This window comes from Leopardus geoffroyi, chromosome A3, assembly GCF_018350155.1.
Source record: "Leopardus geoffroyi isolate Oge1 chromosome A3, O.geoffroyi_Oge1_pat1.0, whole genome shotgun sequence".
Taxonomy (NCBI): domain Eukaryota; kingdom Metazoa; phylum Chordata; class Mammalia; order Carnivora; family Felidae; genus Leopardus; species Leopardus geoffroyi.
The window spans coordinates 132,853,957-132,875,751 of record NC_059336.1 but is presented as its reverse complement, the minus strand read 5'-3'; the positions used below and the strand labels follow the sequence as shown (position 1 = coordinate 132,875,751).

The 21,795-nt window shown below is 58.7% G+C and overlaps 1 protein-coding gene across 2 annotated transcripts in view; it reads left to right on the top strand.

The window, feature by feature from the left end:
* The window catches only part of HPCAL1 (hippocalcin like 1), a 105,113-nt gene extending 87,621 nt beyond the window's left edge, over positions 1–17,492 (top strand). For both annotated transcript variants that reach the window (XM_045447746.1, XM_045447747.1), the window contains exons 3-5: positions 11,029–11,424; positions 13,838–13,943; positions 16,611–17,492. In XM_045447746.1, coding sequence (XP_045303702.1) covers positions 11,047–11,424; positions 13,838–13,943; positions 16,611–16,708 — 582 coding nt within the window. In that variant the 5' untranslated portion in view covers positions 11,029–11,046 and the 3' untranslated portion in view covers positions 16,709–17,492. The remainder of the gene's footprint in view (positions 1–11,028; positions 11,425–13,837; positions 13,944–16,610) is intronic.
* The last annotated feature ends 4,303 nt before the right edge of the window (positions 17,493–21,795 follow it).

Here is a 21,795-nt window from a genome sequence, read left to right as displayed (position 1 = left end):
CCAAGAGCTGCGCCGCTGACCCGGGTGTGCGGACACTGCCCCCTAGGATCCGTTTCCCTCCTGGGGGGTGTTGTCCGCCCTGGTGTTCCGACACCTGGCACAGAGGGGAAACGGAAACGTTTGCCGGGGTGAGGGAAACAATCCAGAAATTTCACCGCCCACGCCAGCCCGGCGGTGAGCGGTCTGTCCCCATAAGCCTCAAAACTCACACAGGGATGGTCATACGTGGCAGTTTTGGCTTTCAGAAAAATCACACGGTCTTGTTTTGGATCCTGCCTAGAGTCCTTTTTCTGTTGTTAGCAGATTCTACAAGGGGGAGGATTGTTCTCTTGGGCATTTCCTCTTCCTCTCCTCTCTTCCTTCTTTCCCCAGAGGCTCATTCCACTAACCTACCTTCCTCCGCGGGGCAAGCAGTTCAAAGGGCTCCTCCCCGGGAGGCTCAAGTGGCAGTGATGTTGGGTCGAGGCGGGGGCGCCGCCACTCAGGTGACCCCCGCTGGAGGGCGGCAGTAAGGCCCCTGGGCCACCTACCGAGCTGGGGGCATGTTCACGGGGGAGGGAGGAGATGGGCACCGGGTTGGTGAAGGGAGCCCCTGGCCTGACACACCCGAGGCGGGCCCTCTACTCTGCTGTGGCTGTGCCTGTGCCAGTAAATGGAACTTTCCGAGATACCAAGTCTGAATTATGGAATGTCCCTTCTTGGAGCTTGAGGCCTAAGCAAGAGAGCACTTTACCATCCTGTTCCATGATACGTTCCTTCCCGAATCCCGGATACTGGCAAAGTCACAAAATATTAGAGCAAGAGGGTCCTAGAAGAAACCCATTCACTCACTCGTCGGCTCATTCACTCGGGCATCGTGCCAGGCCCTTGGAACGACACATAACCATTACTTCAAATCTATTTATTGAGCACCAGTCGTGTGCCAGGCCCTGTTCTGGGCAACAGAACAGGGGGTGGGGGGCCAATGTATGTATTTGAGATGGGTTCCTTGGAGGAGGCACCCCCAAGAAGATGCAAAGACGTGAATGTTGAGGGGGTGCGCCTTGAGACCAGGTGTAGGGAACAGCAAAGGCAAAGGCCTTGGGGCCAGAACATGGTTTGGCATGAACGAAGTATTCTCTTTCCTCAATAAGCTCACAATCTAATGAAGGAAGGACACAAGGAAACGGTGTTGCACACGCTGAGGTCATATTAGAAATAGGTTAAAAAATGGGAAGGGGGTGCAGAGGGAAGAGCAATTTTCGGGGCCCAGGACATACATCCCTGAATAAGGAGCGTCTGAGTTGGGCTTTGCTGGTTGAGTAGAAGTTTGCTGGGCAGCCGAGGCCACGAAGCAGTGTTTTCGGAGGCACACAGTATATAGGGAGGGACACACACAGTTCCTCTTCCTGTTGCATTAGCAGCTTCTTCGAGGGACGGAACATTCTCTTGGGGATTTTTCTCTCCTTTCCCCCATTTCTCCCCCCCAACCCCCACCCCGCCCCGTCTCCCAGCCCACATTTAGGGCATTCCAATCTCCGCTAAGTGGAAAGGAAGGTTCAGGACCGGAAGGGGAGTTCTCTGCCTTGGCCAGCTCCCTCCCTCCCTCCCTCCTTTTATTTTTTAAAGCTTTAGGAAGCCCTGGGGAGTTAAGCTGCTGGCAATGGGTACAGAAGTCAGGAGGGTTTTTGGTTCTCAATCAAGTTCAGTTCTCAATCAAGGTCACGGGTCTGGAGCCCATCCAGCTGGTAAAACCGGATGCCGCAGGTTTTCAGGAAGTCCTCTGAAAATGAGCTCCTGGAAGTCAGTGAGCTCAATCTGGATCTGGGCACACCCCGTTAACTGTCCGCTCCCAAGGGTGCCTGTCACTGACCGCCTCTTCCCCCAGATGTCGCCCAGGGGCTTCTGTTCTCCCAGAAGTGGAGAAGGACCACCCCCTTTCTGCCACTCCTTCTCCTTCACCTTAAGGACCTAGGCCGTCATTGCAGCTGGCCTCTAGGAGAGGTCTTGAAACTGCTGCAAATAGAAACTTGTGTCCTTGGGAATGAGATGTGAATGCCGTGGGCACTCTTTCTTTTGTGGGCACCTGGGAGTGAAACAAACAGACCCCTCCCAGCTGGGTGGCAGTTTGCAATGGGCCTGTAAACAGGGTGCTAACGGGCTTCAAGGGTTCTTGTTTGGTGGCCCCAGATCTACTGTCTGAAGGAGCTACCCAGTGATGGCAGCCACTAGAAATACAGAATCAGCCACATCCATATGTAATGTTAACTTTCCTGGTAGGCCACGTTAAAAACGTAAAAAGGAACAGATGAGATTCACGTTACCAACACGATTCATTTAACTCACGATATCTCAGACGGTCTCGTTTATCATTCCACATGGAATCGGGATAGAAAAATGACTCTGAGATATTTTACATTATTTTTTATGTATTAAGTTGTCAGAACCCAGTGTGTATTTGATACTCTTAGGGCACATTTACGAATTCAGACGGGCCACATCTTACGTGCTCAATAGGCACATGTGGCTGGTGGTTACTTTGTTGGACGTGTCTCGCTTATGGACAGAGAGACTGAGACACCCCCCCCCCCCGCCCCCCGGCGACGTGGAGGTGGCTTGGTGTGGGGGGCGGGGTCGGGAAGGCGGGGTCTCCATTTCGGTCCGAGGATCCTGCCTGCCTGCGCCCTCTAGCGTCCGCCCAGCCGCGTTGCAGCCCGAGCCGCCCCAAAGCGCGCCGCTCCCTTGCTTTGGTTCTGACAGCGGTCACAGACCCCTTGGGACAGGACTGGCCCCTCCCCAGAGCAGCTGCGCTAGAAGCCAAGGCTGCATGCGGCTTGCCTCTGACCCGCTTACTTGGAGACAAGAAGGACGGATTCTCGGCATTAGCCCGTTTGTTAATGGGTCACCAGGAGAAAGAACCAGGTGTTATGCTGCATGGGAAACGGCACAAATCGCCTGTTTTCCGCTTGTCCCTCCAGCCCCTGCTTTCCTGATCTACCCCAGACAGAGGAAGCAGTCATCCCCAAAAGCCCTCTGGTCCCTTGAAGTTCAGATTCGCAGCAGACGCCCTCCCAGCCTCACCCTGAGCGTTGGCCTTTTGTAAGGACTTGGTTCCTCCAGCCTTTCCCCGTCTGTCCCTCTCCAAGTGTTTGTAAATCTGCGTGGCCCAGTGAGCTCTGGAGATCTCACTTGATGAAAGCATTTTAAAGCAATGGATGAAATGTGACCCACACCACCAGCCAGCGTGGAGCTGTGATTAATGGCACATTCAAGCCCTTGGTTCCCAAGAGCCTCACCAGGCGGTTGGTAGAACTCTGCCATTAAAAAGGCTTTAATTTGCTGGCAGGACCTACTTCGGGTTAAATATTTTCCTAGGGTTCCCCAGCTACATGCGTGCTTTTTTTTTTTTTTTTAATTTAGCACATTAAAAACAATAGCAGAGTCACCGAGAGCCAGAGAGATGGGCGTAAGCGCTACATGAACCCCCTCCCCGTTCCTTCATTACCGTGAATTAAAATGTCATCTTTGACATGCTCGAAAAGCCGTTGCCTGTCTGATCCAAGCCCTGCGTGGCCACGAGGCTTTTCAAGCCAAGTGAGAGGTGGCTCTGATCCCAAATTGATCACCCTTCCTGGCACGTCCGTTCTTCACCCCATCCGTCAGTGGAGAGGAGAGTGAGATTTTCTGGTCTACCGATGAGGGTTGGGTGTTTGTTTGCCTGGCCACCGGGGCCGGGGGAGGGAGGGGACGTTGCTGCTGGGAAATGGGGGTGATGGCTTTGTCTTTGCAGAAACGCTGGCTTTTTGTCGTCTGTCTTTCCAGCCGGCCAGTCGTCAATGAGGTTGGTGCCTTGGCTTAATTAGTAAGAGAGAGGTCACCGTGCACACAGGGTTCCGCTGTCCCTGGTCCCTGCGAGGCCGCTTGCTTTGGGCTGAGAGCCTCCAGGAGAGAGCTAAAACGAGGCTCTTGGTATTAACCGTTTCGTCCGAGTTTTTGGCAAGCACACGTGAGCCGGTCCAGTGAGGGACTGGCAGTGCACGGGGAGATTTATTTCGTATTCATGGGCTTACTTCGTGGCGGAGTGGATGCCAGCCGGGGGCACCGTGGCGGCCTCCATCACCGCCCGTGGACCTGGGCAATAAAAGGGCCCGGGGAAGGTCACAGACGAGCACGTGCCCCATGGAAGCCTCACTTCTTTGTCTCTGAGACGGAGATGACGTTGCCTTCTCCCGGCCTGGCCAAGCATGACCCCCACCTTCCCAGTGCCCTAGTATCTGGTGTGTGCTCCCTAGAGGTGGCCTGAGTTTGTTTGTTTACATTTATTTATCTTTGAGAGAGAAAGAGAGAGGAGAACGCAAGCAGGGGAAGGGCAGAGAGAAGGAGACAGAGGATCCAAAGCAGGTTCCTCGCTGTGAGTGCAGAGCCCGATACGGGGCTTGAACTCACGAACCGTCAGGTCATGACCTGAGCCGAAATCAAGAGTCGGCCGCTTAGGGGCGCCTGGGTGGCGCAGTCGGTTAAGCGTCCGACTTCAGCCAGGTCACGATCTCGCGGTCCGTGAGTTCGAGCCCCGCGTCGGGCTCTGGGCTGATGGCTCAGAGCCTGGAGCCTGTTTCCGATTCTGTGTCTCCCTCTCTCTGCCCCTCCCCCGTTCATGCTCTGTCTCTCTCTGTCCCAAAAATAAATAAACGTTGAAAAAAAAAAAAAAAAAAGAGTCGGCCGCTTAACTGACGGAGCCACCCAGGTGCCCCGAGGTGGCCTAAGTTTTGATTCCACATGCTGTCTTCCTAGGCAAACTGTCTTGTCCCCTCCATGGAAAAGGAGTGATTCCTCCCTGGAGCATCCCTCTACCCCGTCATGTTACACCTTGTGCCCCATCCATAGGTGCCTGTGCCATAAGCAGCCCAGAGCGCTGAGAACCAGGGTGCACATTCAGAGGGCCAGATGGGCTGGAACAGACCGCACGCACACCCCCCCCCCCCCCCCCCCCGTGCACCCAGCCTGGCACCAGGCCCCGAGAACAGGCTGAGAGCCGGGGCGGCCTGCACTCCTGGGCTTGGGATTTGGGGGAGCAGGGCACCGGCTGGTGGACACGTGTGGGCAAGCATCCCCGCCATGAAATGGCTCAGGACACGGTGTGGGGTGTGATGAGGCACACAGATCTGTAGACCACACGTTTCCAGATTCCTCCAGGGAATTCTGTACCACCTTCCCGGACTCGATGCCTTTCTTCGGAGAGGGTCACCTCTTGGGAGGAGAGCTTTCCCTACCCCAGCTGCAGGCACAGGAATCTTCAGCCTGGACCTCTAGACCCAGGGGTCTTAGACTATCAGAGCGGGAAGGAGCCCTAGTCCTGGAAGGAGGCCCCCCTCACACCACACTGTCCTGATACTCAGGAAGCACATGGAGAAGGAGGGGCTGGGAGTCCGGATTCTCAGTCTTGGGTGTCACCCGAAGGTGACACACTGGGGAAGGGTCTGGCCAAGCACGAAGTTGCTCCCCAGGCACATCACCGTGCCCTCTGCCCGTGACCTTCTAGCTTTGGGTTGACCGGCCTCGTCCCTCTCCCGGATCTGGTACCTTCCTTTCCATAAACACCTGTTACCTCGGGCAGAGGAGGTGCGAGGAATTTGGCATTTCTGTGGGGTCTGTGAGTGTATACATCACACACGCGTTTTGAGGCAAACGGATAGCATTGTTCGGAGGGGCGATTTGGTGTTCAGGGAGGTGAGTGGGTCCTAAAGGGACCCGATCCTGAGCCCTCAGAGCCTAGCACTTCACAGAAGCCCGCTTGTTTCCCTGGCGAAAAGGGCGGGGTTGCTAATCAGGGCAAAGGATGTGCCATTAACGACCCAAGGTGGCTGTTTGTGACCGTGTTGCCCTGCCCTGGACCCGCCTCCCCTGGGCTGCCCGCAGCAAGATGTGGGGCCTGAGCCGAGTGCTCCCTTCGCCTCCCGGGCCTCTAGGGCTGGTTCCCCGCTGGTAAGGTGGGACTGATCTACGCGAAGGGTCTGACAGTAAGCCAGCTGTCCCACAGTCCAAGGACCTTCTGGTTGTCCCTGCTGCTGGTGGTCAGGAGTGAGGTTGGGGGAACCGCAGGGCTTTCATAACAAAGTAACAAGGACCGGGCAGCTTCAAGAGCAGGAATTGATTTTCTCACGGCCCCAGAGGCCAGAAGTCTGAGATCAAGGTGTCAGAAGGTTCAGTTCCTTCCGAGGCCTCTCCTTGGCTTGGAGACGGCTGTCTTGCTGTGACCTCACGCGGCCTTCCCTCCGTCTGTGTCCCAAGCCCCTCTTGTAAGGACACCGGGCAGATTGGATTAGGACGCACCCCAGTGACCTCATTTTACCTTAATTATCTCTTAAAGGCCCGGTCTCGGAATATAGTCCCATTCCCAGGTGAATTCGGGTCACACGGGTCTAGAGCAGCGGCTGTCCCGTCCTGCTCGCGCTGGTCCTCCCTGGCCACACACCGCATTACGCCGTCCCCTGTGAGGACGTCAGGGGCGGGGGAAGCGAGGGAAGCAGGTGCAGACGAAGCCACCCGAGGTGCCGCCCGCTGTGCGCGTGGGGGGGAGGCCCGTGTTCTCCACCCTCCGGATTCTGGCCGGGAGACCTCCCCAGTTTACGAGGAGCATGGAAAAGATGAAGGTTTAACAGCAGCTGAACTGATGAGGGAAATGGAAGATGAGCCCTTTTTCAAGCACAGGTAACACCGGGCCGGAAGTGTGTGAAGTCTTGGCCGGGGGGCGGGGGTAGGTCACGGCTGGGAGCCCTGGGTCGGGTGCTGCTCCGAGGCCCATCACCCACCTCCTTGCTCTGCAGACACAGAGAGGTGGGGCTGCCTTGGAGAAGCCACCCAGTGAGTCACCCCACCCTGGGAGTCGCAGGCGACCTGCCGGGCCACCAGCTTAAAAGTTCTGCAGGCCAGAGTTTGCCATTCAGAAGTCCTGAGTGACAGGATATGGAGGAGGCCGGGAGGCTGTTTAAACAGAATGGACAGGGGCGCCTGGGCGGCTCAGTCGGTTAAGCGTCCGACTTCGGCTCAGGTCACGATTTCGCGGTCTGTGAGTTCGAGCCCCGCGTCGGGCTCTGTGCTGACAGCTCGGAGCCCGGAGCCTGCTTCGGATCCTGGGTCTCCCTCTCTCTCTCTGACCCTCCCCCCTTCGTGCCCTGTCTCTCTCTGTCTCAAAAATAAATAAACGTTAAAAAAAAATTTTTTTAATTAAAAAAACAGAACGGACGGAGGCAGGCGTGCGGTGAGCAGGTTACTAAAGGGATCCTGACGGGAGCAGGGAGAATTCGCTGGGGACAGCACAGAGGGCGTCCACGGCTCTGAGCTCCGAGGGCCCTGCCTGCTGCCTGGTTTGCCCGCTCGGTGGCTGGTGTAGCTTCATCAGAGTCATCCTCGGGGGCCCCCACGCGGCACCAGGGGCCTCCCGGACTCGAGTTTCCCCCGTGTGTGTACGCGTGCGTGTGCAAGAACACGGCACCCAGGAGGCCGGCGTGGGCACGAGGCACCTCAGTGAGGGGACCAGCCTCAGGGGACGGGTGTCGGGGTCACACCCGGGGCTGCCTGGATCTGGTCCCCGCCTTGGAGTGCCAGGCGAGCCCGTGGATGGACAGATGGACGGGCAGGGAAGGATGGGCACCTGGCCCGAGGCCCAGGCGGCTTCTCCTGTGCCCTCAGCTCCCATCCTTGGGTCTGGTGGGCAAGGGGCTTCATCTGTGGGGCTGAGGGGTGCCTGACCCAGCAGAGCCATGCACACGTGCCCCCCCCCCCACCCCCCGGTGTCTGTCAGCTCAGGCTGCCCTAACAAGGTCCCACAGATCAAGCAGCTTAAACAGCAGGAACGTATTCCCTCACAGCCCTGGAGGCTGGGAGTCAAGGTGTGGGCAGGGACCTCTGAAAGCTGTAGGGAAGCATCTGTTCTGGCTTCTGGAAACCTCCGGTGTTCCTGGGCTTGTGGATGGCTCTGTCTTCTCCACATGGCTTCCTTCTGTACTGTCTGTATCCAACTGTCACCTTTTTCTAAGGACACCCCAGTAATCTCATCCTAATTTCCTACGTCCCTGTTTCCAAATAATGTTATATTCACAGGTCCTAGGGCTTAAAACCTCAACATCTTTTTTGGTTTGTTTGTTTGTTTGTTTGTTTGTTTTGTTGGGGGAGTCAACCATAACGTGAGGGCGCCTGAGGAGACAGACCTGCCATGCTGAGCCGTCCCGGGCATCCTGTGCTCACAGTTCTGGGGCACGGGGCCCTGCCCGCCCGGCAGGGCTCTCTGGGCACAGAGCCATCCTGGTGTGCCGTCATCAGGCCCTCCAGGGTGACACCTGGAAGGACCCAGGAGCTCGTGTGGCTGGGGCCCCAAGAGCGATCGTAAAAAACGCAGAATCCAGAGGGAGCCCACATCTCCAAAGCTGGCTTAGAGCTTTTCCCAACAGGACAGAGATGTGAACGGGTGTCTTGATTGTCTGTCTTCTTCTGTCAGACATTTTGGTGTCTGAGGTTTCGATGTTCACTTTTTTGTTTTTTTTTTAACGTAGAAACCACAATGGTCGTGGAAAACATCTGAATTTCCAAAAGGACCGCAAGTCGGCTATATGTTAGCACCCGAACTTTTGGGGGGCCTCCCAGAGCGTGCTAGGAGGCCCACGCCACCCCAATCCCTGGGGTGGGTCAGAGAGCTGGCCAGCGGAGGCACGGGAGATCCCCCATCTGGACCCTGTGGCCTCGTTCTAGAACGCACTGCAATTGGCGAGGTGACCTCATGTGGACTCGGGTGGGGCAGAAGCAGAGCCCCCTGCATTGGTCCTGCCCTTGACATTGGTTCTCCTAACCAGGAAGCCGACAGCCAACTTACTCAGGAACTTGCCGGTGTCCACTTTTTAGGGCCAACCTCTAGGTAAGAAAACAGAAAGAGACAGTAAACCCTGACTGTCAAAATACCAGTGCCCACGACAGAAGCTGATAAGGAAGGAAGGAGCGGCGGGGCTGATAGCTTGATCTTGTGGAGAGAGGACCAAGAGCCAAGGTGCTTGACCAAGAAATAGAGGTTTGGTTATTTTTATTTTTGTATATTTAGCTTTCGGATAGAAAAGACATGCACAGAGTTTGGCATTTAAAAATTTCTGCAGGGGGCGCCTGGGTGGCGCAGTCGGTTAAGCGTCCGACTTCAGCCAGGTCACGATCTCGCGGTCCGTGGGTTCGAGCCCCGCGTCGGGCTCTGGGCTGATGGCTCAGAGCCTGGAGCCTGCTTCCGATTCTGTGTCTCCCTCTCTCTCTGCCCCTCCCCGTTCATGCTCTGTCTCTCTCTGTCCCAAAAATAAATAAGTGTTGAAAAAAATTAAAAAAAAAAAAAAATTTCTGCAAAAGGATTTACGGTAAAAACTCCCCGTCCGGCTCTTGGCTGCCAGCCGTCTCTCTCTTTGGCCAGTGTTATGTCCTAAATAGGTCCTTTTCTTTTTAGAAATAGTGTTTTCTTTTTTCACAAATGGTAGCAAACTACGTAGCTGCTCTGAACTTTCTCCTTTCACTTAAAAATGCATCTGGAGGGGCGCCTGGGCGGCTCCGTCGGTGAAGCGTCCGACTTCGGCTCAGGTCACGAGCTCATGGTTTGTGAATTCGAGCCCACGTCGGGCTCTGTGCTGACAGCTCGGAGCCTGGAGCCTGCTTTGGATTCTGCGTCTCCCTCTCTCTCTGCCCCTTGCCCCGCTCACTCCCTGTCTCTCTCTGTTTCAAAAATAAATAAACATTAAAAAAAAATTTTTTTTTAACGCGTCTTGATCGCTGCTTCTCAGTACATGATGACGGAGGCCTGGGTTAGTATTACAGACAGCGGCTCAGGAAGCAGCAGCGTGCACGGGCTGTTCGCACAGGTCGAAGTTATCTTTAGCGACGTTCCTCAAAATGGGATCGCTGGGCGTTTGCAGTTTTGAAAGACATTGCCAAACCGCCCTCCATAGGAGTTCGGAAGGGAACTTGAAGTGTATAATTTAGAGTTATAAAGATAACAAGTAAAAACAGGGATATGTGTCATAAAGCCAATAAAGCCCAGGAGGGGACGAAGGAGGAAATGCCCGGGGAGACGAGATGAACCACATCTGTTACCCTTCCTGATGGGGATTCGGTGCGTACTCTTTAGAGCTTACAAACACACAAGCCGTTCAGAGTGGTCCCCTCTGGGACTGGGGCAGGAGACATCTTCCTCTCACTGTGTTTTCCTACGTGCTCGAAAAATGATGAAGCCATGTTCATGTGTTACTGCCAGAGGCAGCAAATAAAATGAGGCCGTGAGGTGACAGCTGTGTCCGTGTCTAATAATGACACCACCCCAGGACCAGTCTTCTGTGCAGGCTGGGTGGGAAACCGCTGTGGGGAGCAGGTTCTGTGCTCCCACGGGTGCCTGGTCGCTTACGGGTGACATTTGAGAATCGAGGACTGTCCCGGGCCCCTTCTGGTTCCACCCCGCCCCCCGCCCCCCGCCCCCTGTCCCCGGGAGTTTCTCAGAGGCAAAACAGAGAGGGGACTCCTGAAAAGTTTCTGGACACCTGTTCTGAGGGGAAAGCCGGAAGGTGGTGCCTGAGAGAGGAAAGAAAGAACTATTCAGACCCCAGGGTCCCGGGGTGCGCTCCACGTGGCAGGACCTTCGTCAGGAGGGTGAGGACTGAATCCTCAACTCTTGTGCAGACCCAGTGGACACCTGATAGGCGCCTCATTCCGCTGATTTTAAGTTGCGGTCCCCCCCTACACACACACACACACACACACACAGAGTCATTTCCACATTCCGGAAGTCAGAATGTGTCTTTCGCTGCAAGCATGGGGCCGCTCGGCTTTGCCAGGGGTGCGGGACTCATGGTCCACCTTCCTGCAGGGTGTCCTAGACGGGCCGAGACCTCCCACGCTCGGCGGTGGCCTCTCCAGCCCTCCGCGCGCGACACGCAGCGGGAGTTTCTCGGCCCCCCCACGGTGGCTGCAGACGGCGGTGGGGGGGGGGGCGGGGACGGGCCCCGGGTGCCCCCGGCTGATGGCCCTGTCTTGCAGGTGTAGCCACCGGCCACCATGGGCAAGCAGAACAGCAAGCTGCGGCCCGAGGTGCTGCAGGACCTGCGTGAGAACACGGAGTTCACCGACCACGAGCTGCAGGAGTGGTACAAGGGCTTCCTCAAGGACTGCCCCACCGGCCACCTGACCGTGGACGAGTTCAAGAAGATCTACGCCAACTTCTTCCCCTACGGCGACGCCTCCAAGTTCGCCGAGCACGTCTTCCGCACCTTCGACACCAACGGGGACGGCACCATCGACTTCCGGGAGTTCATCATCGCGCTGAGCGTCACCTCGCGGGGCAAGCTGGAGCAGAAGCTCAAGTGGGCCTTCAGCATGTACGACCTGGACGGCAACGGCTACATCAGCCGCAGCGAGATGCTGGAGATCGTGCAGGTATGGCTCCGCGCCACGCCGGGCCCGCCCCCCACGCGTGTGGCGGTCGCCGCGGCGTCGGGTCATTCTCGGCCGGGGCGCCCCCTCCCCCATCCCGCACCGTGCGCTTTTGAAGGTGCCCGGCTGTCACCTAACCGGGCGGGGCCTTGCAATAGGAATGATAAGAGCCCGGGTTTCTTGATCACTTGCTTGTATGCGTCAGGCCCGGGGCCTAAGGGCTCTGAGCTGTTTCTTCACGACCCTGTGCGCCAGCGCCCTTCTCTGCATTTCACAAAATCTGAGCCTCGGAGAGGTGATGCCCTAAGAAAGGACAGAGCTGAAAATTACAATTGAGGGGTCCCTTGATACTTGCGGAAGGCGCCTGCTAGGAGACCTTTTCGAATCCCCGTATTCGAGAATGCAACCGGCAGCTTGTAATGTCCCCGGGAACGCGCGGTTGTGAAGCAGAACCGAAGCGTTAGTGGCCCTGGAATAAGTCAGACGCAGGAGGAACACCTCTTCATGAGACCTTCTCGCCTCCCCTTCGCGCCTGTCAGGAGCTCTGGCAGGTGAGGCCGTTTTCCAGAAAGAAACCAAGTTTTGTTCACTTCGCCAGAGGGACCCCGGAGCTGCTCCTTCCTGGTGCCCCCCTGTGCCCCCGGGTCTCCTGGAGCCTGGGGGAGCCGGTTCTAGAATTCCTCAGAAGAGGCGTCCTCTACATGGAAGGAAGCAGCTTCTTGGCTCAGGAACGACGTCTTGAGCAAAGAGCATCAAACCGGCCACGAGTGGCCTGATCGACCCATGTCTCAAATAGGTGGTCTTCACAAAGAATAAATCGACACAGGTTTGGGGAACTCTGTGGTCCATTCGTCACTTCCGGTCCGTAGCTATAAGGGGTGGGAGAAGTAAGAAATCTGGCTCCCTGGAATGTCTTCATCCCGCCCTACCCGTCAGCCCTTTGGCAACCAGGCATGCCCTTCCCCTGTCCCCTCGCATAGCTCCTCAGTTTGCCAGGTGGGATACGTATCCCTACATCTTTCTCAGGACGGACTGGTGTTTTGAATCTAAGAAAAAAAAATGTTGTTTCATGTTTATTTATTTTTGAGAGAGAGAAAGAGGGAGACAGAGTGTCAGCAGGGGAGGGGCAGAGAGCGAGGGAGACGCAGAATCCGAAGCAGGCTCCGGGCTCTGAGCTGTCAGCACAGGGCCCGACGAGGGGCTGGAACCCACGAACTGCGAGATCCTGACCTGAGCCGAAGTCGGATGCTTAACCGGCTGAGCCTCCCAGGCGCCCCAGAAGGGACTGCTGTTTTAAGTCCTTCGGAAGCCTACCTACCAAGTCCTTGGAGGCGCTTGGTGCTGCCTTTGGCTCTGCACTTGGGCAGGAGGGGTGGCCCGGGCCCAGGAGGGTGTCCTGTCTCAGGAAGATGCACACCCGTGTGGCACAGCTCACCTGGGCCGTGAGGCTGGTGGGAGACGGGACCAGGCCAGGCCTGCCCCTGCCCTGAAAACAGAGAGGGGGCAAGGAGCAGGGGAACATAATACGTATGGGAAAACTCACTCAGGACCATTCTTTTTGGGGGTTTGTTTTTGTGTTTTTAATGCCCTGCTTTTAAGTTATAATAAGTCTCAGACTTTTGCTGTTCTCGGTCTGTTGTTTCAGGAATGGGGGTATCAGTCAGGCCACTTGCACGGAAGCCCCTGCCTCCTTGCATGTTACTCTGATGGCCGCTGGCATCCTCGTGGCCCCTCCACACGCACGCCTGTGCCCACCACGGCACGGGGACGCGTGTCCAGGCTGGGCCCCCGGGACGGAGACACACAGGGATGGCCCGTGGTGGGGGCGAGCCCACGGATGGCAGTGCTCTAAAGAGAAGGTCTTCTGTCCTTCTGGAGAGACCCGTGTCACCTCGCTGCTGCCCCCTTCTGGGGCTGGTTTTCTCCCCATGGGTTTCAGGGACTAAATCTTTCCTGTTCTAGACTGAGGTATGACACACAGTAAGATGCTCGCAGCTTTCTGTGTAGCATGTGGATCGTGTACATATATGTCTGTGTGCCCACCACCCTCGGTGAGTTACGGAGGTGAGTTCCCAGCCCCCCCGGAAGGCTCCCTCAAGGGCCTCCCCGGGCACTGTCCCACCTCCCACCCTAGACAGCCCCCCAGTCTCAGCCCCCTGTCACGGTGGAGTTGTTTTGCCTGCCCTTGAACTTCACGTAAATGGGTCTGGCTTCCTTTGCTCAGCATGCCGTCTGTGATAGTTACCGTGGAACATTCTAGAAACGTTCCTCTGGAAAGCTGAGGAAGGGTCCCGAAGGCTGCTACATCCCGACCTCTTCGCGCCTTGCCGTGAGCCGCGTGGAAGCTCACGCCGGCCCCATCTGCCCAGAAATATTCCAGAATCTCCGAGCACATCTTCCGCGTGTCTCTTTGCAGGCTATATACAAGATGGTGTCCTCCGTGATGAAAATGCCCGAGGACGAGTCCACCCCGGAGAAACGAACGGACAAGATCTTCCGGCAGATGGACACCAACAACGACGGTAAGGAGTGGGCGCGTGTGTGTGCGCGCGGGTGTCTGTGCAGGGCGGCTGAGGGCAAAGATGTGGTTGGCCCCTTCTGCGGCTTCCCGGGCCTCTCCCAGCCCACCCCTGGCCTCGTGCAGCTGTACTGAGGGAAGAGGCAGGATTCAGAGTCAGAGAGACCCGGTCCCGCATCCTGGCTCTGTCCTCAAGGCCTGTCCTATCCCCCCGCCCCTGAGCCATAGTGCCCTCACTTCTCAAATGAGGGAGACCGTCAGCCCCGTCGGCGTGTCCCAGGGAGGGGGAGGCACCCGGGGGGCAGGTGCATCAAGGGGCCCGGATGGTGGGAAACCTTTGCTTTGCTGTCATCCTGCGCTGCCAGGCTCCCCGGTGCCCCGTGGCAGGGTCCCTGGGGCCATACTGCAGCAGGACTGGTGGGGACAGATGGGCAGTGGTGGTGGCCGTACGGGGCGGACATGCTCCATGTATTGTCCTCTGCCTCAGCACTGAGGTTCGGTAGGATCCATGCAGGGGGGAGGCAGCCCTGCAAGGGCGGGTCCGTGCCTCTTGCCGGCCCTGTCATCCTGGAGGTTAAAAGTCAGTGAATGCGTGAAGGGGTGCTCGGTAAACTCTCAAGCGCTTTTGGCACATGAGTCAGAGGACTGAGCCAGCCCAGGCATGACGTTTACGGTGTGACCGCAGGCGGCAGAGAGCACCCTGGACACATCGGACGGCAAGGGAAGTTTCCCAAACGCGTCCACCTGTCAGACAAGACCGCCTTGTGTCTGGCATTGCCCTTGTGCTCACTTAAAACCCGTCTTGCACCCTCCAGGGTAGCGAGGCACAGGCTCCAGATGCCCACAGACCTGCACGGAGTCTTGGGCTCGCCCGAGCCTTGGTTTTCTCCTCTGGGAAATGGGGTTGATAAATTCAGGCTCGGGCGGTGGTGAGGATTCAATGGGACGATGCCCAGGAAGCTCTTAGTGTCGCCCTTGGGCCCCTCTCCCCTGCCGGGACCCACGCACCCGTTCCGGGCCCAGCTGGGCCCGCACCGTGCGCCTTCCCTGCTTGTTGGTGAACCTGAGTCCGTGCACCGTGGGGCCGTGCACCTCTGTGAGCCCCTGTCCGTCTGTCCCTGGGGCCTGGGGAGGGAAGGAAGAGTGGGTGTTGGAGGGATCAGGGCGAAAGCAGGGGTGCCCAGCCCTTGAGCTGGGGGGCCCTGCACTCTGTCTTATTTTCCGGCCACCCCGGGGGTCAGTGGTGCCCACGGGTTTTCTCCAGCACCACCCTGTCTTGTCCACACACCCCCCGATCCAGCCATACGTGTGAACGGAGACTGGCCGCGTGCCAGGAACGCCCCGACCACTGCCGGACGGACCCAGAGACGCAGATCATGCTCAGGAACCCCCAGAGCCCCTGAGGGCTCCCCTCAGCCCCTCACCCGCCCTGCTGTCTGCCAGGAGGAAGGGGCTGTGCTTTTAGAAGCTTCCCCGCCCCCCCACCCCCACCCCGGAGCCATCAGATGGTGGGGGAGTGGCCGGTAAAAGTCCCCACCAGCCATCAGGAGAGTAAGAAAACACAGTCGTCCTCCGTGTAAGCAGAGGGTCCTGGACGGCTTCTCCTCCTCTGAAGGGGGTGCTTCCCAGCCCAGCCTGGAGCCTAGAGGCTGGTTAGTCTCCCCAAGGGGAGTCTCCCCAAGTCCTACTGGGGACCCGCCAAGACAGGGTGTTCCTCTCCGGCAGGGGGCTGGCAGGCAGGTGGTCTCGGCCTGGGAGGCTGGATCCTCGCCTCCGGACCCCTCACTTGGCTTCCTGGAAGCCGCTCGCGGAGTGTGTGTCCTCTGGGTCAGGTCGGGGCTGGAGATCCCTGCCCGTGGTGGCATGGCACGGGCCACGAGCTCCTTACTCCCTTTACTGCTGTCCTGCGGGGTACGTATCACGGCCTCACAGCCGCAGACTGCCCAAGCATCAGCCGGCAGAGCACAGCCAGCTTCACCCCGACGTCCTTGCCCATGTGCGTCCTGGGAGAGGGGGGCAGTGACCGTGGGGGTCGCGGTTTCTCCGGAACTCACTGAGGTTGTCAAACCCACGTTCCTATCTCTTCGTCCCAACAGTGGCAGGTTCGGCGGTGCGGGAGGGACAGAGGGTGGGGGAGGGCCGGCTGGACGCTTGGCAAGGCGGGTCTCCTCGAGTCCCCCACCCCAAAGGGTGACAGTACAGCAGCAACCAGCCGGTCTGCCGGCCAAGCGGAGGCCGGGCAGTGCCCGGGGGCCCCCGGCTGCCCTCCACCCACCCACCCACCCAGCTGTGCTCCCCTCGCCTCTGAAGTACTTATGGGTGGGAGGTGGAGCCCGTGTTCTTTCCGCACAGCTCACGGCTTGCTTACGTAAAGCCTGGGGTGACTGCTAGAAGGATTTAAATGGCCCCACAAGCCCCAGCTCCCGTCTTACTGGATATGCCCCTTCAGCTGCCCCGTGCTTTGCAGTGAGCGGTGAAAGCAAATCGGGAGTTTCCGGGAGCGCCTGCGAAGGGAGCGGAGCCTCCCTTGGGCCCCGCTTCGAGAAGGTGCGAGACTTAGACCAGAGGGGGCCTCCCGGACCCGGGAGCCGTCTCGGTGACCTCTGGAAGCGCGAGGGGCACCGGGCACTGGCTCACCCCCTCCCCGTGTCTCCTCTCTGCCGTCCCACAGGCAAACTGTCCCTGGAAGAGTTCATTAAAGGTGCCAAGAGCGACCCCTCCATCGTCCGCTTGTTACAGTGTGACCCCAGCAGCGCCAGTCAGTTCTGAGGGACCCGGCGTCCGGAAGGTTGCAGAGAAACACAGGCTCTGCCTCGCCGTTTCAGCTTTGCTTGCAAAAGTGGATGCCTCTCCTCCACCACTCCTGCTCTCCCGGCCGGGGCCCCGGGCGGCACGCGGCACCTGCCCGGCCTGGCGGCTGCGCCTCCCCCCTCCCCCCCGGCCCGGCCCCCAGGGCGCCGCCCGGGCAGGTGTCTACACGCGGGGCTCATAGTTCTCGGTCCCGGGGTGCCTCCCCGCCCCGGGGAGCCCAGGGCACGCGGCTGAGGACACTGATGGGACTTCCCAAGACGGAGACAAGGCGGGCTCATCCATCTCGCGATCGCGGGTGACCGTGGGAAAGCCGGGGACAAGAACGGAGGGAGAGGAGACGGGCAAGCCCTCCCCCGTGCATGGCTCCACCTCGCTCGTCCGTGGCCTCCGATCAGAGCTGCTCGCACGTACGCATCCTATGGCCTCCTTTCTTTTGATATATAAATTATGCCCATGGTGAGGTGCAATGTCCCGTGTAGGTCCCGTATTTCATGCCTCCGTTGCCTGTGAAGCGTGGTTCCCTCGTGGCCTGTGATCTCCCCTCCCGCCCCCCGCCCCCGGCCCCGAACCTGGTTATCTTGTGGTATTTATGCGCTCTCCATCCGCCCGTGTCAAAGGAAATGCATGCGTGCCCCGTGCTGTGGAGACCCTCCCGTCCACGTAGTGAACACAGGCGTCTGTGCAAGGGCTGTCCTCCCGTTGATTGGTCTGGCATTTCCTGTATTAAAATGATCAAATAAACAGAGTCCTTGGAGTTGTCTGTTGGCCCCCGAGAGCCCCCCTTGGCTGCCCGCGGCGCTCCGCACTCGGCTCCAGGTAGATTCAGCGGGTGCAGCTGCCGTTGGTGAACTGGGCCCCGCTGGTGTCCCCGCAGCTGCCACTGTGTCTGTAAATCCTGTGCAGCCTGTTCAGTATCTGCCCAATGCCAAGAAATGTCCGTGGAAATACAAGAGGACTGGTCCCGGCGGGGTTGACCGCCTTCCCCTCCCCCCCCCAACCCCTGGCGTCTCCCACCCCCGTTTAATCAACACAGGCCCGGCGAGGGCACGGAGGGGACCAGGGGCATCGGCACCGGCCGTGAGGGAGACCTGCCTTCTCAGCCTATGACCAGAGGGACACATGCGGTCCCAGCAGGAGAAAACCGAGCCCAAGGTGATTCCACCTGACTCACAGGTCGAGAAGTCCAAAGGCTGTAGGCTTGTCTAATTTCAGCAGCCTGGGCCCCCCACGTTCCCTCGACCTTCCCCACCACCCCGCCCCCCAGTCTCACACTCGCGTTTGTCCTCGCACTTGTCTCCTTGGGGTCCCCACGGTACGGCTCACACGGCATCCCACAGGCAGGAAGAGAAGCAGGCCTGTCTTCTCTTCTTCCTGGAGAGGGGGGAGAACTTTCCAGAATCCTCCCCGCCACCCCTCCCCTTCTCGCCAGCTTCGCCTCTCATTGGCTGAAACCCAGGTCCGTGCCTTGGCAGGGGGCATGAAGTGGCTGTGACCGGCCAGGCAGGACACACCCTTGGCTCTCAGAGGAGGGCCCACCGTGTCCTTCAGGAACAGGACCGGAGTTCTGTTTCCAAGATGGGCACCCGCAGTGTCCGTCACACCTGCCCGTGGGCTGCGGGGCCTCTCCGAGCCTCAGCGTCTCCCCCTGTGGAAGGGGCGAAATGGAGAAGGGGGTAGGAGCTCGGAGCCTGCCTCACAGGCTGTCGGGGACCGGGGCTGTTTTGTTGGCTTTAGTCATCTTTTAAGATACGTGCCTCCGTGTGGAAACCATGAGCGGCCTGTAAGGTGCCTTCTGGGCCGGTGGCATTACCAGATCCCAGTTCGTGGTGAATCTCCCTATGTGCCCACAGCTCTGGACCTTGGTGGGCGGCACTCTCCAGGGGTGGGGGTGGAGGGAGGGAGGCCAGGTGACTTGGGATGGGTCCAGCTTGCTGCCCAAGGGCAAGGTGGGGCCTTGATGACTCTGCCGGGCCCAGAGGAATCTCCCCTCCCAGTGAGGGTCTTGGATTTTACAAAAAAGGTTAAGTCGGTAACTGCTTGTTGGGGAGAGTTTCCGCGCTAGGGTGACATAATGGGAAGGATTGCCGTAGCGGGATCGTCCAGAGAAGTAGAACCCACAGGAGAGCTGCGCGCGCACGCGCACGTGCACACGCACGGATTTACGATAAGGAATTGGCTCACAGAAGAGCCCCGGGAGGTGTTAAGCGGGAGCGCCACCCCGGAGAGCTGATGGACCTGACGGCCAGAGGTCAACATCCCAGCTCAAGACTTGCAGAGCGAAATTTCCCTTACGGAGTCTTTTGGGTCAGTCAGCCCTTCAACGAACTGGGCGAGGCCCACCCACGTTGGGAAGGGCCATCCGCTTTGTTCGGTCTCCTACCTGAAATGTTTGTCTCATCCAGAAAGGCCCACGTAGACACGGCCAGAATAGTGTTTAAGCAAATATCTGGGTACCCATGACCCGGTCCCACTGGCACAGAAAATTAACCATCCCAAGGGCTTCTGTCCAAATGTGGACGATGTGGTTCTGGGGGTCCTAGTGGACCCTGCTCCAGCAGGAGCTCGCAGAAGTCAGTGGGGCAGTTCTGTGGGCGAGGGGAGTCGCCCCAGAGATGGTCTCCAGATGCCAGGGAGCTCAGCTCATCGGAGGGGGAGAGAACCCAGAAGTGAATTCAAAGCTGTCTGGTCCGAGCCACCTCCCCAGCAGGAATCCTCTGGCTTGGAGCAAGTTCTTCCAGAGCTGCTTGCTAGAAGGTTCCTCCTCCTGCCCCTCCCTACATTGCAAATTATAGGCCTGGGCCTGCCCCCTTCTTCCCTGCACCCCACCCTCCTACAAGGGTCTCGCCCCGCCTTCTCCTTGCCCCGGGGAGCCCAGACCCTCTGCCCTCCTGCATGGGCACCTCACGGTTAAAGCTCCTCGGGAGTTTCTTCTGTATCCCTTAGACTCTAGACTGCAGAGCTAATAACGTTATGTGTCTAAAGCAGGCCTTCGAGAAAATGGCCCCGGTCTAGTCTGCGTTTTCCATGACTCTGTGGGACCCCTGTGGTCCCGCCCGGAAAACACAGGATCCCAATGTGCCCCAGAGGCTGCGTGAAGGGTGTGGCTCAGCCCTCCATCCTTCGTGTGGACCGAGCACCCCTGGCCCAGGGTGATATCTCCGTGGAACTTTTCCAGTTTTTCTGACACGCCGGCTCAGTGTCCTGTGCTCGCGGACTAAATACAGCGATAGGAACAACTCCTGATACGGGAAAATGTTTAGAATCTAAGGAAGGAAGCCCTGGGGTGTGGAGGGGATGGTGGGGCGGGGTGGGGGGAGCCGTGTCCGAGGCTGCTCATCTGGGCAGGTCGTGATCAACCCCCATGAGGGTGGTACTATCACCCCCTCACTCCGAACCCTGGGTTTTTATGAAGGCAGCCTCAGACTTTATCTCTTTGGGTAGGCTGGCCTCCTCTGTGGGAACCGGCATAAGTCGCCAAACCACGAGCCCCGTTTGCCGAGGGCTTCCTAGGACAGAGACTGCTCAGTGTATTGATTTCAACCTCCCAGCCACATGCAACGTAGCACATGGTACAAACGGGCCACCTGGGGTTTAGAGAAGTGACTTGGTCCAGAAAGGGGGTGGCGGATTTGGGACCGGAACCCAGGTGAAGCTCCCAAGGGCCCAAGTTGTGTGTATCTCCTCCCAGTTAGAGAATGGCCGTCAGGTAGCTGACTGGTCCATGCTTCCTTGTCAGCCCTCTGCAGCCACCTTCAGGGCCCCAAGCATCTGGGGAAAAGTCCCTGGGTCCCTAAGGGGGCCACATTTGTGGCCGATCCCCGCCACGGCCTGTGTCCTCCCAGCGGGCCTGTTCTCAGGGCCTGGCCCTGTACTGGGCACCGCCGGGGGCCATCAGCTTCGTTCCCGACACTTGGTGGGCCCGCGCTGGACGGCCAACACTGGCTTCCAGTCTGATCGCAGCTCCCCGAGGAGGGGACAGAAGCCACCAGCCTTCTGACAGGGAGACCGCAGGCCCACGAAAGGTATTCTGGGGGAAGGGGAGCTTGTGCGTGAGTTCTTCCTGTCCCTGACCTTCCCCAGAGCCCCCCTGCCCTGGGCTAAGGGCCAGCAGTGAACAAAGCCCAGTCTGCCCGGAGGAGCTCACTGGCCAGAGGGGAGACTCAGGCATCCAAGAGGAGAGCCCTCAGGCTACATGCACTGGGGCATCTTCATGGAGTCTAGTGCCTTGGTGCAGCCCTCTCCTGGGCCTGGGGACATCCAGAAGGCCTCTCAGAGGAGAAGGGGTGAGGGCGGAGTAGATGTTGGAGACACAGTGGTGCAGGAACACTGCGAGCCTGGGCCTGGAGGGAGGTGTGTTTAAGGAGCAGACACGCCCAAGGGTGAGCTGGGGACACGGCCCGGCAGGACACTGCCAGGGCCAGGGTCCAGAGGAGCCGCGCGGGGCCGGGGTGAGTGCAGTCTGACTGGCGCAGGGTCCTGGGAAGGAAAGTCCGCTGCCCCTGGAGGGTAAAGAGTAGGGCTCTCCCCCTCCGTCACCTCTGGGCTCTTTCTAGCAGCTTCTAAGACTGCTTTGGGGGCTGGGGGGCTCCCTGGGCTCAGACTCTGAGGCTGGCCAGGCCACCTGACTCCTGCAGTTCACGAAAGGGCACGCTAGGGCCCATCCTGGCCTCTGGGCTGGGTGTCCCCACAGCTCATAGCTCGAGCGCGCGCGCGCGCACACACACACACACACACACACACACACACACTGCGCGCATGCCCAGGTCCTGGCACCGCTGTCCCGCTCTCACAGCGCCGTTCTGTTTACAAGGGCCTCTCTCGCGCTCCTGCCCCACCTGCCCGCGAGACGAGACCCCGGGAAGGGAATGGACAGGCCCCACAGACCCCCCACGGGCTCCCAAGACTCTACTAGCAGCAACAGCCAGGCCCCTCAGCCCGTGGGGTCCCAGGACGTCAGTAGCAGAATCAGAACTAGCCAGATCCCGACCCCCGACGGTGCCCCTTGCACTGTGTGCGTGTCTGGGGAAGGACCAGTGACGTGGCCT